Source organism: Thermobia domestica, chromosome 13 (genome assembly GCF_964235325.1).
Source record: "Thermobia domestica chromosome 13, izTheDome1.hap1.1, whole genome shotgun sequence".
Taxonomy (NCBI): Eukaryota; Metazoa; Arthropoda; class Insecta; order Zygentoma; family Lepismatidae; genus Thermobia; species Thermobia domestica.
This window is the reverse complement of record NC_137466.1, coordinates 93,447,761-93,462,113: the sequence shown is the minus strand read 5'-3', so window position 1 is coordinate 93,462,113 and position 14,353 is coordinate 93,447,761. Positions and strand designations below refer to the sequence as shown.

The 14,353-nt window shown below is 33.9% G+C and overlaps 1 protein-coding gene across 1 annotated transcript in view; it reads left to right on the top strand.

Annotated features, from left to right (window-relative positions):
- mas (trypsin-like serine protease domain-containing protein masquerade) overlaps positions 1-14,353 on the top strand; it is a 123,957-nt gene that overhangs the window by 88,784 nt on the left and 20,820 nt on the right. Inside the window, exons 4-7 of the mRNA XM_081736100.1 lie at positions 4,345-5,115; positions 9,054-9,227; positions 9,570-9,804; positions 12,201-12,478. Coding sequence (XP_081592226.1) covers positions 4,345-5,115; positions 9,054-9,227; positions 9,570-9,804; positions 12,201-12,478 — 1,458 coding nt within the window. The remainder of the gene's footprint in view (positions 1-4,344; positions 5,116-9,053; positions 9,228-9,569; positions 9,805-12,200; positions 12,479-14,353) is intronic.

Sequence of the window (14,353 nt, the reverse complement as noted above, 5' to 3'; positions counted from 1 at the left end):
TATATATATATATATATATATATATATATTCCTAATTAAAGAAAGTGGGTGATTTATTAAAAAGAAAATTAATTGCAAATTAACTCTCTTTTATATATTTTTTCTTCTAATAGGACATAGTAATTATGCTGTGTAATTTTGGGACATCGTATAAATGTTCTTAATACTTTACATTCTTGTGAACAATAAAATATAAACTGAGTGTCATAAAAAAATAGTTACTTATTATATATTAGAAATAAAATCTCTCAACTTCCGTTTCTTTGGAATAGGATCGCACCATAGGAGCATGAGGGGCGGATTACTAATGCTCCTTGTCCCTGTAAATGATGAAAAATAATTATCCAAACACATGATGTTCACCTAAACTAAATTTCACTTTTGCCACAGTATTTTTTTTCCTGGTAGTATCCAATGAGAAATTTCTAACCATTCATAACTGTACAGTATATTTCACTTCTGCGACTCATACTTTTTTTGAAAAGTATGCCTGTTTGTTACAGTCTACAACTTGTACTTATTAAAAAGTATGCCTGTTTGTTACCATTATGATTTCTTATTCTAAGTAGGTTCGATGAAAGAAAGAGTTCAGATCAGCAATATATAAAAGAGAATAAAATGGAGCTGAACTCTTTTTGCTTGTTTCTTTGTTTGTTTTAATAATAATAATATTTTGTCCAAAGTGTTACGTTAGAGACATAGACTATATATTGAACGTATATACCATTTGATGACAATTAATTCTTCATTTTCGTCTTTTATTTGATTATACTATTTTTAAAAATCATCCCAAGAACAAGATAAAAGCATACGCAATGTACAAAACTCATCCTATCTTGACCAAACTTAGTACGGAAGTAGACCTTTTCTTGCTTCAAAAAATACGTAAAATATTTTTTCTGTAGAGGCCTCTGGTTTCCGAATTATGAACCATGTAAATTTGAATTTGGACTTGGTTAAATTTTCTCTAAAAATTTCACTAATTTATTTCAGAATGCCAACGCCCTAGCCTTACTGGAATACCGAGATTAGCGAAGTTAAGCAGTGTCGAGTTTAGTTAGAGGAAATAATGGGTGACAGTTCAAAGTCACCAGATGGTATTGGTATTCCGGCGTCCACCCAGCATCGTGAGGGCAATTGGGGACCTACTTGAAAGAAAGAAGTAGTGAACTCCGGTCTAGATAGCCAGCACTAACTGTAAGGGAAGACCATGTGCTGACCACACGTCACCTCAAAGGCATAAGTGCCATAAGCCGGCTAGTAGGCCCTGATCCCTGATGGTTGTTGCGCCAGGAGTTTAGTTTTTTCTTCTAATTGCTATTTAGAACAATAATTAGATCAAAATATATTGAATAAATCTAATTCAACGTTAATTTCAAGTTAAACATTAATTTATTGAGAAAATACAATGTGCACTTGTAATATACCTATCCTTTATTCTAAAAATGTACGAAGTGGCTTCTTCTAAAATTACGACCATAGTCGCCACAGAAAGCACTCCTGACTGAAACTTGTCGATGTCGATTTTGAGACTCTTTTGCCGTCTCTCTGAAACATTTTTAGGTGTCTCACGACCACCAGTTAAGCATCACTAAATTTACAATAAATTTTCTCATGAATATCTTCAAAACAAAAGAAGAAGAAGAAGAAATGAAAGCACGAGTAGTGTTCAACCAACTTCTAGTGTTGTTTAATACCTCCTACCTCTTTTCTATTTGAAATTGAAAACTTGTATTTAAGATGGATGCCTTCAAGAACATCACTCATGACGGTTATGTACTGTATACGTAGGACACCTTCCTCAATATACATTGATATCAATTTCACGTCCACTGTACTAGTTATTCTAAAAATCCAATTGGAAGTTTTTAACTCTTGCCTCATTTTTAATATTGGTTTAGAGCCATTGATATATATACGCAAAATTTTAAATTTCTCAAGTTGTACGCTATTACCAATTATTCACTGTCCCAATAATAAAAGCGTTTCAATAAAAGTATAACAACTTATCATTATAAGGGCGTTAGATCTAAATGTAATTAAAAGCAGAATTGTCGTGGCAGTAGTAAAATTTTGTAACATTTTTTACGGTAAATTTTTAACCTTTTTTGTGCTTAAATAAGGGACCGGCAAAAAGATTTCCCCGATTTAAAACAGACATAGAAAGAGCAAAATATGATAGATATTAGAAATTTTATTTTACTATCATATAAAACAATATTTGTTATTATGTAAACGCTTTGTTTTATAGATAACAAACTATTAGGAGCCATTGTTCTCGGGTCTTAATTCAGAACATTGATTAAAAAAAGAGTAAAAAGTCCTTACTCTATTTCCTGCTATTAATCCTGTGCAGTTATATAAGCCCACACAACCAGGGCCGTACTGGTCAGGCGGGAAATTTCCCGCTGGGCCCTGGACGGTGATTTTTTATTGGGCCCTCCGCCTTGTATCGTAAGTAGCGGTATATGTACGAAAAGACACATTCACGCACATTCACCCATACGGGAGTAACAGAAGGGAGGACGATTACACGTTGAGTACCGGCAATACAGTCAACTAATCCCAGATCAACGTTGTCAGTCTATGATGTTGCAAAAACAGCCTTTCACATTTTTCGTAATTCAACCCTTGAAAGATTCCTGATTTCCCACTCTGCTTCATAATTTTGCTAATATTGATGTATTCAGCTCAATTGAAATCTCAATTGATTCCATAACCTGAAACTAAATAATAATTTATATTTTACAGCACCGTTCTTTTCCGTATAGAAAACATGCAGGGCCGGATTAATACCATTGGGAGAGCATTGAGCAGGAAAATACAACATGGTCCAAAAACTTTTATGATGAGCCCTCTCTCAAGGCCCATGAATTATACAAGGAATGACGTTTATTTTTAAAAAGTTTTAAATCTGTACTTTAAGACTTGTCAGCGCACTAGATCTGAGTGACATTCCAGGACTCCAATTTACTGTTTGAGGAGAGGGCAGAGTACGTATATGTGAATGGGCCTCCAAAGAAAGTACCTTCCTGGTAAGCCTCTAGATTGCAGTACGGCCCTGCACACAACCATGAGGTAATGGGAATAGCACACACGTGAGGCGTTATCACAAGCTCCAAGATATGTACATACGTTTTCGCAAACATTTTCACCCCCCTAAATCTGATCTCCGAGCCAAATATCTAAAAAAAAAAGAGCTTTGTACAGGCTTAGATTTGAAGATATATTTGCGTATAAAATTTGGTGGTTCTAGGTTACTCCTTTCAATGCGAAAAGCGGGCAGATATATATATTATTTTATTATATTACTATAGATAACGTTCAAGCCCTTATCCACACATGTTATACATTCCTGAAGCGTAATCTTGAAGTTTTGTAGTGCACCCACAGTCATTGGCTCTATTATTGCCACAAAATTAGTACAAATAACATCTTCAGTTTCTTAAGTGTCAAATGTCTCCTTAAAGAAGAAAGAAGAAAAAACACAAGGGAACAGATCTAGTAAGTGAGCATGCGTGGATCTCGAACGCTCCGTTTTCTACCGGACGATTTCGTTTTTACAGTTGAACCTGTTTGCACTGCATTCCGTCCACAGTCACCGCTTTTTAAATATCTTCCAACGACAAATACATGATGTTCATCAGTCTACACATGGTTATAACTGAATGCCATATTAAACAGAAACAGAAATATGTACCAGGGCTCTGTCCCGCAAATCTTCCAGCACCTGGGCAAAGATCTCAATCTGGGTCCCAAGTTTTCATTCAATTAATATCCAAAGATCTTGCAAAGGTGTAGGATAAGTTAGTTTATGGCTCCTAGCACCGGCGGGAGGTTATCTATCAGACTTATTTAAGCAAAAGTCGAAGAAATGGTAACTAAAAGCATTAAAATTGGAAAGGTATAGAACTTAACAAGCTGGGAAAACCATGAGATTCTAACATATGCTAAAACCTGTGATGTCCAGCAGAAGGCCGAACATCAAAGGGCAGAAATACAGATATCCTACTGCTGTTATTTCAGATTGGTCTGAATTGAATCCACTAGAGGTCAGGAATAAAAATTGATTTCCAAGTACTGGAAGCGGGTTATAGCCAGTGGTTGGCAATCTGATTTGTTTCCCTAATGGTCAGGGTTGGGACAGGATGATATAGGTGTTAGTAGGATCTACACCGTGTGCTTGTTGATTAAATGTATATACTAGTATATGCTTCTCAAGCGTCTTTACTGAGACATTTTTGTAACTACCAATTAAAACCAGGAAAATCTGTGTGCCTGCCTCTATGTAAGAAAATGTGGAACTTTTTGAATGATAAAATATGTTTCTTATTTTTGCTCTAGCCGTTCGAGCATGTCTTGGAGTATGTGTAGCTGAGAGAATAGCCAACTACTGCGAAGCCGTGCTCAATGTAGATGATTTATGTAAGCCTGGTCTCAAGTGTTGTGTATCCAGAGACATTTACGGTGACCGAGACCCACCGCCTGATCTTATCATTATGGACGGTCGAAATACAACGAGATTTAGTACCTCAGTCCCTCGTATTACGACTACAACTACGACACCACCACCTCCAGCACGGACTCAAGCAGAAATGCATGATTGTCAAGGTGATTGTGTAAGCGGATTCTTTGCGTTGTTGTGTGATGATATTGACACAAATGCCTTTTGTCCTAATGATGGAAGCTGTTGTATTACCCGACCGCTTTCAGGGCCAGGAGGAGATCATCATCATCATCAACAATATATCCCAACAACCACTACTACCACCACAACGACCACTCGACCACCGTTACCAAGGTGTCCTGGTGTATGTTTGCCAAATATAATGTCAGCATTTTGTGATTTGCCTGCAGTGATTATTCCCGAAACAGCCAATTGTCAAAGAGGAACAGTTTGTTGTGATAATACTAGGACAACTCCTAGGCCACCAACGACGCCAAGACCTACTCAAGCGTTCTTGCCTGGTGCCCTGGGACAATTGGGAGCCCTATTCACAACACCTCGACCGCCTCCTAGGACCACTACAACTACGACAACACCAGCACCAAAGGATGAACGACCATATTGTCCTGGATCATGTATTGTCTCTTACCTTTCCTTTACATGTTTCAGTAAGTATTTTTTAATTTTGTATTGTTTCTTATTAACATACTTTACCATAAGTAGAGGAGTGTTAAGTGTTGTAACCGCTAAGACAACCTCCTATAAGACATGTTTCACCTAACCAGCATAACCTAGATCTACCTTGAAATTTTGTTAACTTAGACTTAATGTTAAGACAAGAGTTATCCAGATATAAAAACAAGCATTTTATTGAAAATACTTCTAAAACGCTTCTTTAAATAGCCTCGTTTCAAAGGAACATAAAGCACTATAAAAAGTTTAAAAAAAAAAAAAAAAACTAATAATATTTAACCGAAACAATTTTTAAGTTTCATCAAACCAGTGCATATAAAAATTATTCAAACTTTCTACAATATTCTTTCTTCTTCATTCATTATAATTGTTACATTGTCTTGAACCTTTATTTATAAATCCACTATTTTCAATATCTTTCCCGGCTGTCTCCGGAAAGAACATTCTATATTCATTTACGGCTTCTTTGACCTCGGATCAAAACCAACCACTTCGCCAAACTCTTTTGTCCCTTCGGACCTAAACAGTTCTTTTAAACATTTTCTCATTCTTAAATTCTAAACACAAAGCTCCACATTTCTCCATTGAACATACAACTTCCGATTACTACGCATCAATCTTCTTTGTTAAGCACATAGCTTCTTTTGTGAGCATTAACCTTCAAATAGGTTGCCAACTCTGAAAAATAAAATTACCAGCATCCTTTCATAATTTTCGAAACAGATGAAGAATAATTGTATTTTAAACGTTGAAATATATAGCTGAGCATGACAAAAATATCAGTCAACCGGTAAAATACCGGACAGTTAGCAATCCTGTCTCCAAACTTAGTAGCACCCAGCTCTCTCTTTGAGCACTAAGTTCTTCCTCTGAGTACGAAGCTCTATCTGTGTGCTAAATCTGTCTTTTCTTTTCTGTTTACAATTGTAAGTTGTTTAACAACAAACATTTTATTGAAAATACTTCTAAAACTCTTCTTTAAATGCTCTGGTTTCAAAGACAACACAAAACACTGCAAAGAATCACAGAGAAAGAAATATTTCCGAATCACTGTGCAGTTTCTTGAACTCAGCACATATAAAACTATTTCAAGTTTAACATCAACAAAACTTTCTACAATACTCTTTCCTCTTTTCTCATTATAATTCTCACATTGCCGTCATAATTTCTAACACAAAGTTTGTTTTAAAATATTTCAGAGTAATATAAAATTGTAATATTAGTAAGTGGGCGATCAGAATCCTCTCTGAAATGATCAGATATACATTAATTAAATTAAGTACTTGGTGGTAAGAACACAATTGATTTTTATGAAATGATTTATTATGTTTAATTTGAATTGTAGGTCAGAGGAGGTAGTACCTTAAAAAATAGATATGCCAAATGACTTTGCTAGATGCCAATTTAAAAAAAATCAATGCTGAAGGTAGTATTGATAAGAACATGATGTGTATATAGTACAGAAGTCAATCCATTTCTCGAATGAAATGTATGATTGTAAACAATTGTATTTGGTATATACACAGTGTTCCTTTTGGGAAAGATTACTTAAGTTACCATATTGATGTAAAAATTTCCAATTTAATAAGAAACATTTATCATGTACCGTAGATGCGGGCTAGTTGGACCAACTTTTGCAATAAATTCGTTCTTTTGTCCTGTATTTATCCACGAAAACTCAAATGTTATTGTCATAACCCATATTCAATGGAACTACAAGTATTATTGTACATATCGAGGACAGTTTTAATTACATATATTAAAAGCAAAGCACAGGTGATTTTTATGTTTAAAAAAATCCAAGTAAGACTTGCGTTTAGAATACTTGAACAGACCCTCATATTTTCCTACACAAAACCATTTAAATCTGCTCTGGGACTAAGTAGGACGTAGGCATTCCAAGAACAAGATATTTTATTTATTGCAAAACACAGAGAAATATTAAAAGGTACTCTCAAATAAGCTATTAGACATACTGTCGTTGCCGTTTCAAAAGAAAGGAAAAAAAAAAAAACTTCAACCAATCTCGACCGGGAATATTGTCTTTGAAAACAACGACAGTTCTGCCATGCATGGATAAATAGGACATCACAATAAATCTGAAATCAAATTCATCAACGAGAAATAAAAAATCACAAACTGTATCAAGATGGCTAGCGAAGACTAATTCTTCTTCTTCAGTGAACACTTTCAGATGACCTAGATTCTACCTTGATCTGTTCTTTAATCTTCTTTTTATGTTGGAATAACTTATCTTGAAGTTGGCTTCAGCTCCTCTTTGCGACATTTTCCCCGGCCGAATTGCTGCAAAACATTTCTCAAGCTGTTGGTCTGTAAAACCAGCAAATTTTCGACTTCCAGGCAATCTTTTATATTGATGTACCATTATGTACCGGTATCTGTAAGGAAACAATGAAAAATCCTTATTTGTGTAACATGTGACAATAGACTTCTATGTTGCATTGATAAAGATAACAAAGAATGGGGTGGGACAAAGTAGCCCTGTTTTCCAGATCATGTACACACTTCATAAATAATTCAATTACGCTCACACCTTACTGTATATAAGAAAGCTTACCCTATCAGTTTCATTAACCTGTATGTAATTACTTATGTGTTTACTTACCATTGGATCCACTTCCTTGCAAATAACGTCCATATATAAAAGTTTGGCGCGCAATAAACACACTCCTTTCGTCAACGACTTTTCTCACCAATGCTGCTACTTCGTAGCGTACCACAGAAATAGTTTCAACGTACTCCTACATTATGATCGCATTTAACGGATCTGACGGTGAACTCACTCAACATTAATTTGTATATGGAGTTCAAACGAGTTTTTGGTATGGATCCAAGTAGCACATTCAGGGTTCAAGTAGCACTTTCAAGGTCCAAGTAGCCCGCAATCACGGTTTACTACTTTTCAACCTGGTGAAAGATTTTGAAATCATGAAGCATAAGTTCATCCACAAATGCCGTATCTTTCAAGAACCAGAGGTTATATTCGCCTCATTTAACAAGGAAACAGATCATGCTTCTGTTAATAGAAGGTTACTTTAGACTTTATTATAGGTAATCTAAAGGATTTTATATTGATCTTGTAGGAGAAATATTATTTATTTATTATAGAATCTACTACAAAACAAAGGGTTAACACTTTTCTCCCATGTAGATATTGGATTCTTGAAGGAATGTATTATTTTACTTGAATTAACTCGAGTACCCGATTTACACATTCCCTCGTGGCTAAGCGGTTAGCGTACGCGCCTTTGGCGTGGGAGAGCCGGGTTCGATTCCCGGCGGGAGCTCATGTGGTTCGGATTCCACGTTAATCAGTAGGTCCACGTCTTATATAGCCTCGCTGCTGAAAGGGACGCTAAACTGAAATCCACTCCGATTTACACATTGGAAATCTTAATGTTTTTAAAATTAGTAGAATAGTTTCTCTTATATTATTATTATTATTATTATTATTATTATTATTATTATTATTATTATTAGTAGTAGTAGTAGTAGTAGTAGTAGTAGTAGTAGTAGTAGTAGTAGTATATCATAAAACTATATAAGAAATGTGAATAAATGTTTTCATGTTTGGCATTGTTGAACGTATGCCTCTTCTTATCAATGCAAAGAAATACTCTTTGTTCTATTCTAATTCATATGTTGACCAATGTATGAGGTATATGGTGTATGTGAACTTACGTTGTACTTATACTTACGAATGAATTGAAAAGTAAATTAAAATATCATATTCGCCATAACTTTTATAAAGACATTTAGACAAAAGTGTTCAATAATTCTTCTAACAGTAAGTCGAACACACTCTATAAACAAATAAATAAAAGCCAAATCATTGTAGAACAATTTTCATTCTAGATATTGATAATTTACAATTTTCTTCTTCTTCACAAAGGAAATGCAGAGATGACAGACGTATTCAAATGCAGAAAGTCTGGAACCAAATGCTGTGCTCCTAAATCTGCTATCAGAGAACATGAACAGAAGCTGGCTTCAATCTCACGAAATGACACGATACCAAAGAGACCAGCACCACCACCACCATATCATCATCACCATCCGATATCAGGTACTTTATTATTTTTCATTTATATTATTGAATTTGGGTAGACTTAAAGATTGCGACGATGACATGCTTCTAAAAATATTAAGTATACAAATTGGAATGTGTATTTCTATCTTTTCAGAATTTCCTTCAGACACCTACATTCGTCTCTTACATGAGGAAAGTAAAACAGTCTCCCTTAGCCTAATGAGCATAATCATGGGACGTTAAACTGAAAGAATTCATTTCATAGTAGCATTTTTGTAACTATTTTGTGAAAATATTGTGGTAATTAATTTTTAAATTATTTAGGTTAATCTGATGGCGATTGCTTTTGTATTTAATTATCTCTCTTTCAACTTTCAGCAATTGTTCCAGCAGGGCCAACACCATCCACCACACCAAGAGCTCCAGTGTACAATAAATACGTGTGTGGTGTCAAAGGAACACATCGAGTGTCTCGAGTCGTTGGAGGCGAGGACAGTGACCCAGGTGAATGGTGTTGGCAAGTGGCACTTATCAATTCTCTCAACCAGTACCTGTGTGGAGGTGCTCTCATTGGAACGCAGTGGGTCCTCACTGCTGCCCACTGTGTCACTAAGTAAGTTATCATACAACTTGAAAATGTCATGGTATTATTTCATAGTGATTTGTTAGGGTTTGAACAAAATGGAAATGTCAGGTCTGTATGAGTATTCGATTGACAACATAGTTTCATATCATAGTGTGACCATCTTTTATCTAATGAATATCTATTTAGTTTAAAGAATTAGAATAAAAGTTTATTAACATACAAAACTACTTTAAAACACTGATAGCTTAACGACACACTGTAACCCTTTACATGCATCTAAGTATGAGTGCTGACAATTAAGGTGTTATAAAGAGAAGAAATAAAAATAAAATAAAAATAATAAACATAATATTTTTTGTCATTAAGTATCAGAAGCATAGATAACATAATGCATGAACTATAAATTTATTAGCAACAGTATAATTATTGTGGGTGACGTCACGGTTTGTTTACATTTGTGACGAACTCTTCAGGACAATAAAATTGATTTACAATTAGCTAGTTAACTTGATTTTATAATTGCAACCTGTGTTTATTAATCAGGGGTGCCCACAAAGGGGGGCTATGACGCAAACTGCGTCATTGAAATATTTGAGGGGGTTAAAAATCTATATAAATATGTTTGATGGGGTGTAAAAATTAATCGAAAAGATTTTTTTTTTTCATGGAAGAACACTTACGGACAGACAATTGAGGGGGAAGGGTGCGTCATGGATATCAGGAGGGGGTGCACCACTGTATTAATTGGCGATTGATGTGTATAAAATATTAGTTTATTATACATAATTTTGGCCCTATAATTAAATAGTTTATTAATGGTAATTAGTTTTATATAAGCTACTTCTAACCAAATCGATTTGCTTACAAAACAGTATTATGTCTCCCTGACTGCATGAATTCCAAACAATGTATAATTTTTACCTTAAAGAGGTTTAAAGTTTTTTTAATCAGTAGTTCGTCAGAAGTGTTAATTGTTTGCTTTTCATACAATAGACCATCGTTGTAATGACTACTATTACCTCAAATTAATATTTTATGCTGATTTATGATCTTTAAAAAAAAATGAATTTTTCCTGTGATTCTCAAGAACTGTATTTTTAAAACTATTTATTAAACAAAGTACACGAAGGCTTTGAATGATACTCATAAAAGATGTTAAGAAAGAGGAAAGTATTATATGTGAGTTACTAAAAATGTTATGATCCTTACAATTATTCGGAATTAATGTAAAATTGAACAACCTTCTCTATATAAAAATATGAAGGATATATCTAAATCGATCTACACCAGTAAAAGGTTCAAAATGCAAATAGAAGTATAATGAGATTGTAACAAATTATATAAATGTAATAGGTATTATAATTTCTTTATCACTAATTATAATTTGAATATTTTATAGTTTGTGCTACATGAATTATCAAATCTCAGATACATTATAAAATCTGAGTTTTTATGTTGAATACACTTATATAGACACATTATTAAGAGTACGTACAAAATTAGCAATTTTTGAAAGAGCAATTTGTAATTTTTTAAGAGAAAAAAATGTAATGAACAAAGCTGGAGCTTGAGTGATTTAGAGGGGATTTACTCCCACCGCTTCCTTCTTAAATTCACTCCTAACCTCCTAATTTATAATCTTGTTGATATTCCATGTTCGATTATTCTATCCTTGAGGAAAGTTTAATTTTGTATTAATTTGCTATAAGGTTCTTGTGACTGTTGATAATGAACGTAAGTACTTCCTGTGACTGAACTATTCAATACCAATTAGAGTTTCGCTGATTTTGTACATTCGCTTGTTGAAATTAATCAGAGAACTTATTCTTTTCATTTTTTTAGAAGTTTGACAACTTAGAAAATTGAAAAAAAAAAAAAAAAACTATATAATTGTTGTTAAGTAAAATCATGCAGAAAATTATAAAAACTTTTTTTCTACTTTAACAAAGATAAATTCGGGCACATTTTGTTAAGAATAACAAGGACCATCCATTATATGTGCTCTTGGAATCCTAATCTGATAAATGTACTTCAGTGTCTGACAGTCGATGGCAATAAGATTAGTTACCGAAATCATACCAAGAAATTAATCATCCAATTAGAATTCCCAGGGCATATACAAAGGTTAGTGATTGTTATTCATATGTTTATTTGCTGGTTTTCCCAATAGATTTATACTCTTTTCCAGCAATGAGACTTTAATATGGGACTTCGACATTCAGATTAACATGGGATATGAATTTGAATTTTCACTAATAACTCAAACCTGTGTTTTCTGCACTAAGGAAAAAAGACATATGATATACATACTTTTATTGTCAATACAAACTCTTTACCACTACGACCATTATAATATTAGGCTATATCATCTTTGTCCGCAATATTACTTACGTTTCCTTTTGTTTTTTGTTTTTTTTAAATAGCATTGTGAGATCAGGTGATGCCATTTATGTACGGGTGGGAGATCATGATTTAACTCGTAAATACGGTAGTCCAGGAGCTCAGACGTTACGAGTTGCTACAACTTACATCCATCATAATCATAATAGTCAAACTCTTGACAACGATATAGCTCTTCTAAAGCTCCATGGCCAAGCAGAATTAAAGGAAGGAGTATGTCTTGTGTGTCTACCAGCTAGAGGAGTGTCACAAGCGGCTGGCAAGAGGTGTACAGTTACAGGATACGGATATATGGGCGAATGTAAGTATGATTATATTTTATAACGCACTATAACAGAATTAAGTTTGTCTAAATATTGTGATATATTGAAGTGTTGAATTTATTAAAATTTAAGTAGAAGAAATTTCAAATATAATTGTAATACTTCCATGCAATGCCTTAAAGAATGTTCAAATAAAATGCTACTTGAAACTGTATCCTGCGATCCCTTGGATGATTCTCGACAAGAATGTCCTGATCAGGTATCTGAAGAGTTAAGTTTTATTATTTAGTCACAAACATATTAGGAATATGAGTTAAGGATTTATTCTACTCTGTCATTGAAAATAAGCAAGAAGGAAAAATTACACATGGATCTAACGTGAAGAATGAATTTGTCATACGAAAACAAAAATGTTACATGAAGTTTACTCGAAACACAGGAAAATATTCCAAAGCAAAATAAAACCCTAAGTAATATGACCTGGGTCAGATTGATCCTACATTTCTCCATATTTTGTACTTTTCCACCAGAGTGCTTTATTTCTCAATAGCCGTTTTTATTCAGAAATGTTTCTGAAATGTATTTAAAAATCAGTTCTCAGTTCAGAAATTCATTTATCAATAATCATTTTTATTCAGAAATAATTTTAAAAATGAAATGTATTCAGAAATTAGTACATTGTTGACTAATATTAAATATTGTGATCCTTAATTTATACTTGCGCTATGACAGAAAAAAAAGCTTGATATAAAACATTCCCCGCACGTGATAGAATCCATCATGCTAATTGAGGGTTAGCATTATTCACGTGATAGATGTTTACCTGGTATTGCGACGACAATACTTTTGAAATGAAGTGGTACATATATATTACGATCATTTCTTAGACGTGAGATAACTGTGTCGGTCTATACGATAATATGTAAATCGTCGGTCTATACGATAATATGTAAATCTAAGTTTACAAGTGTATGAAAATTAGTTCAGCACTTCGAATAGCGTTCAGTGCCAGTACAGGTACAAAATCATTTTTGCCAAGTAAATAGTGTTTATTATCCAATAACTAACTAACTAACTCTATGGCCTATGAAACCCGAAAGTTCAATGCTGCGTTCACAAAAGCTCTCCACTGACTTCTATCCTTATCCAACTGGATCCAGTTTCTACTTTGTATTCCTATTTCTGCGAGATCCATCTTAATATTGTTCTCCCATCTATGTCTAGGTCTTCCTAATAGTCACTTTCCGATTGGTCTTCCAGTTAAGACTTTGAAAGCGTTCCTACTTTCTTCCATTCTAGCTACATGACCTGCTCAGCTGAGCTTTCTAGACTTGATAATCTTAATAATGTTTGGAAAACGGTACAAATTATGTAGTTCCTCATTATGAAGTTTCCTCCATTCCCCATTCCCGTTCCTCTTGGGTCCTAATATTCGTCTCAAAATCTTGTTCTCAAATAGTTTAGTCTACGTTCTTCCCTCAGAGTAAGCGGCCATGTTTCGCAACCATACAACACAACAGGCATGATTATCGTTTTATATATTTTAAGCTTCAAATTCCTCGACAGAATTCGCGACGATAAGAGATTTTGAACTGAATAATAACACGAATTCTCTGCTTTTAGTCGACATTTAATTTCTTCATTAATATGGTTTTCGTCTGTTAATATTGATCCTTTATTATCCAATAACGACGATAATAATTAAACGAATACATCGTCCTGTGTAAAATTACTTTACAGGTCAAATTTTCACAATAGATGATTTGGATTAAAATATCCAGTGGGAGAAAATCCCTCCTTATTTATCTGCTGTAACGTTGCCAAAGGAAGGTTGAATGTACGCGTGAACCCTGATTTTAGCTCTGGCTTAGTGGAATATATTTTCTCTAAAAATACTTTTTCTGGATATTTTT